At 42.9% G+C, this 4,265-nt stretch overlaps 1 protein-coding gene across 1 annotated transcript in view; it reads right to left on the reverse strand.

Annotated features, from left to right (window-relative positions):
* Nucleotides 1–4,265, reverse strand: part of CSUI_005662 (cgmp-dependent protein kinase) — a gene marked incomplete at its 3' end in the record, with an annotated part of 24,627 nt that overhangs the window by 15,881 nt on the left and 4,481 nt on the right. The window contains exons 2-3 of the mRNA XM_068065832.1: nucleotides 2,550–3,151; nucleotides 186–1,896 (exon numbers count right to left, since the gene is read on the reverse strand). Of these exons, the coding sequence (XP_067922183.1) occupies nucleotides 186–1,896; nucleotides 2,550–3,151 (2,313 nt within the window). The remainder of the gene's footprint in view (nucleotides 1–185; nucleotides 1,897–2,549; nucleotides 3,152–4,265) is intronic.

Raw genomic sequence — 4,265 nt, forward strand, 5'->3', positions numbered from 1 at the left:
ACGAGAAAGAAAGAAGAAGAGACAAAGGAATCGCAAGTCTTCTCAATTAGAGATGTGGAAGTTTCTTCAAAAAGAGAAGAATGAAGAGAAGAAGAAGAGAAAGAAAGAAAAAGACAGAGAGAGGTTGGAGTGCACTCGCAGCAGAGACAGCGGCTCCACCTGCACCTACGATAGCAACGCTTAACAATTCCGACGAAAATAAAGAAGAAGAAGCGCTCCGATTGAAAAGAAGCCTTCCTCTTCTTCTTGTTCTTTTCTTCTCCTTCTTTTCCTTAACAATGCCGCCGTCTTCATCTTCTTCCCCACTGCTGCTACACTCTTTCTCTTCTTCATCTTCTTCGATAGTCGATAAGTAAGAGACCTGTTTCTTCTTCTGCTGGAGAGGAGTAAAAAGATTCCTTCTGTTGAACCTCCTATTCTTCTTTATTGGAAATGCTAGGACAGAAGAAGAAGAAGACAATCTTTCTTTCCTATTTGTCTGGAATCTTTCGTCTTCTTCCTCGTCGTCAGCGTCATCTTCTCTATTCTGAGGTGATGCAGGAAAGGTCCGGGCGACTTTTTGTGCATCGAGACGGCATCGATTGTCTCTTCTACTTGTCTCTCTCTTCTCCCCGTCTTCCACTTCTCTTCTTCTTCTAGTCCTCATTTCTCGTTGATTTGTTTCAGTCTCCGAGACAATCCCACCACCACGACAACGATCCGAGAAGAGCACTTTACCTCCTTCTTTCTCTTCTTCTCGTCCTCTTGAGAAAAAAGAAGAAGAAGCAGGAGGAGGAAGAGAAAGATTTCTTCTTCTCCCCCCCTGATCTTCAAGAATAGACGACGAGATCTTCTTCCTCTCTTGATACGGAGGTACGAGTAGATCCATCGAATTCTTATCGCTAGAGACGAACTCCTGAAACGCTGCGGAGGAAGAAGCCGCCTGATATGCACTCTTCTTCTTCTTCATGTTGGCCTTTTGCTTCTCTTCTTCTTCTCCTTGCATTCTTTTTCCTTCTTTGAAAGAAGACGGAGAGTGGTTAAGGAGATAATTTCTGACCTCCTTCTTCATGTTCTTCTCAAGAAGAAATAGAGAGCTCCCCGACTCTTGCCCTCCTTCATCTTTCTTTCTTTCACTTCCTACTTCAGAAGAAGATTTCTTTCGCGTGGAAGAAAAGGCCAGAGGAGGAGGAGGAGGAGAAGATGGCGAAAGCTGCGCATTCCTTTCGTGGGAAGGAATGATCGGCATCTCTCTTCTTTCAGTCCTCGCTAAGAGCTGACTCGAGTTGTTCCTTTCTTTCATCTTTTCTTTAGATGCAGATCTCCTTTCTTCTTCTTCTCTAAGAAAGAAAGCAGTCGACGGAGGAGATAATAGATCCGTTGAGACAGAAGCCTCGGAGAAGGAAGAGAACACCTCTTCATCCAATTCTCGTCTTCGTCTTCTCTCTGTCTCAATTCGACTTCTTCTACTAGTAGTAGGAGTCGTATACGTATGACTTCTATCACGTCGCGTTAACGGATGGTCTCCGTAGAAAGGCTGAGAAGAAGAGCGTACGGGACGAGGAGAAGAAGAAGCAGCAGGAGAAGGAGGAGGCAGAAGAAGAAAAGGAAGAAGAGCTTCATTCTCTCCTCCCCCCTCCTGTTGTGTTCTGCAGTAATTATAAGAGGATGACTTCTCGGTGACAAGAGGAGGACGAAGACGAGATGAAGACGAAGAAGAAGAAGAAGGAAATTTATCAGTTGAAGATGCGATTCCTTGACTTTGACGATTCTCTACGGTGTTCTTCTTGTTCTCCTCACCCTCTCGGGAACTCCCATGACTGAGAAGAAACTTTCTTCTTCTTCCTTCTTCTTCCTCTCTTCTTCCTTGACGTAGTCTGCATGCACCATCTTCTTCACTTTCATCGATCTCTTCGTCTAGAAGAGATATAGATCGACACGAGCAGACAAAAAAGAAGAAAAAGATCAATAGAAAGAAGATGGAGAGACCGCCATCTTCTTTCTCTCCTTGTTCTCTCTCTATTTCTCTATTTCTCTCTGTCTCTCTCTCTGTCTGTCTGTCTGTTCCTCTTCTATTGTGTTCGCCCTTACCAACTTATCGAAGACACCAAAGCACTCCATTGAGAAGTGTTAATATATGTATTCTTTCAGACACCTGTGATCTCTCTCTCTCCCATTCCCTCCCTTTCTAGACTTCTCTTCAGAGAAAAAGGAGGTCGATCTTCTGCATCCGTCTAGAATATCTCCTCTATACCGCGAAAGAAGAGAAGAAACACAATAGAGAAAGAGAGGCACACAGACAGGCACCACGCCGTCGATCTCCTTCTCTATCCCTCCACCTATACACATGGAATGGATACCAAGAGAATAAGGGTTATCCATTGCTTCATCTCTTTCTCCCCCCCTCTTCCTTTTCGCCTTTCTATCTCTCTCTCGATACACTCCGACACAGAGATGATACAACTTCTCCCTTCCATTCGCTTCTTCTCCATTATCTCCTGTCTTTCTCTTCTTCTTTTCTTTTCCTTTTCTCTGTCTCAACTCATCTTCCTTTAGTCTAGCTAGCTCACCGGGTACCAAAGATGAAGAGAAAGAAGAAGAAGACCGATGACCTGACGACTTCAGCGGGAGTCTTCCTCCTCCTCCTCTTCCTTGTTCTTCTCCTTCTTCCACTTGCTTCTTCCTCTTCTTCTGTCTCTTTTCTTGTTCTTCTTCTTGATCTACCCATTGCTCCTCTTCATCTCCTTCATTGTCGCTGCTAATGGGCTCTTCTTTCTTTTCTTCTTCTTCTCCCGCGAGTTCTCCATCCTTGTGAGGGAAGTCGTGAGGATAGCGCTGTTGTGAAAGAGTCTTTTCAAGAGTCTTTTTTTTATCAAAAGATAAAGAAGAAGAAGAGACAAGACGCCCACCGCCACTTGCTCCTTCAAACTTATCAGAGGTGTGAGAAGGGATATGAGGCGTTCTATGCTCTTTCTCATTCTCTGGACTTTCATTCTCTTCTTCCCCTTCTCTCTTCTTTTTCTTTTGTCCTTCACGTCTGGTCTTCTTCTTCTTGCTGTTTCTATTACGATGACGACGACGAAGACGAGAAGGAGGGGATTGGGAGGCTGAGAGAGAATCCTTCTTCTTCTTTACTCCTCTTATTCTTTCTTTCTCTTTTCTTCTTCTTGATCTAACCGCACAAAAAAGAACACCCCGCGGAGTAAAGAAGAAGAGGAAAAGCTAGCAGGGGAAATTAGAGCTCCCCTCTTTATGAGAAAAGAACACGTAGATAGATTAAAGATAGATAGATTAAAGATAGACAGATTAAAGATAGATAGATTGAAGATAGACAGATAGAAGTGGAGGTTGAAGAAGAGAAGAGAAGGTCGTCCCCGTCTTCATTGGATAAAACAGGAGAGCACATCTGAAGTTCTACTACTACTACGAGTTCCACGCTTGAACCGTGTCGTATCTATCTTAATCTTTCTTTCTTTCTTCTTCTCCTTTTCTATCGTTCTACAGTTGAAGATAGCTTTCTACTTCTCTCTTTCTTGAGGAGAAGTCGGGCGTAACTCTCTTCGTCATCCCTATCCTGTATGTATCTCTATATTTCTTTTATCTCTCTGCCTCTCTCTTTGCTCTTTGACTTCACAGAGATGGATAGATATACAAAGGGGCCCGACACTTATCGTAGGCAGATGCTAAGGACTAAAAGAAGAGGAAGAGAAGAAGATGAAAGAAGAAGAGAAGAAGAACTGCATGTCATCGAGTAGAGAAAGAGATCTACAAGAGGAAGAGAAAAAGAAGAAGAAGTCCTCTTCTTGTTCTTTCTCTCTCTTACCTTCATGAGTCAGTAAAGGACGTGGGACAGAAGTAAGTAAGAAGTCGTCAGATATCTATTAAGAGAGAAATGAAGAGAGAGACGTACAGAGGTAAGACTAAGAAGACGAGAAAGACGGAGAAAAAGAAGAACGGAAAGATATTCATTACATACATAAACATACATACATCTACACACACACATATTCGTATATACATGAAAACATACATACATATTCATAGATCTATATTCATACATACATATTCACACATGTGGAGACACAGTACCAGAATATGTGTATGTATCTACGTATATAGGTACCAAACAGGAAGAAGAAAGAGAGACCAAGAGAACAAGAAGAGAACAAGAAGAAGAGAAGAAGAAGAATACCTTCCGGCTGGTTGAGCTTTCTCAGCATCCACACCCGTCGGGGGATTACCGAGGGAATTGTTAGGGAGATTAGAAGAAGGAGAATGAGAAGATG

The sequence above is a fragment of the Cystoisospora suis genome (genome assembly GCF_002600585.1).
Source record: "Cystoisospora suis strain Wien I chromosome Unknown contig_2743, whole genome shotgun sequence".
In the NCBI taxonomy this organism is placed as follows: domain Eukaryota; phylum Apicomplexa; class Conoidasida; order Eucoccidiorida; family Sarcocystidae; genus Cystoisospora; species Cystoisospora suis.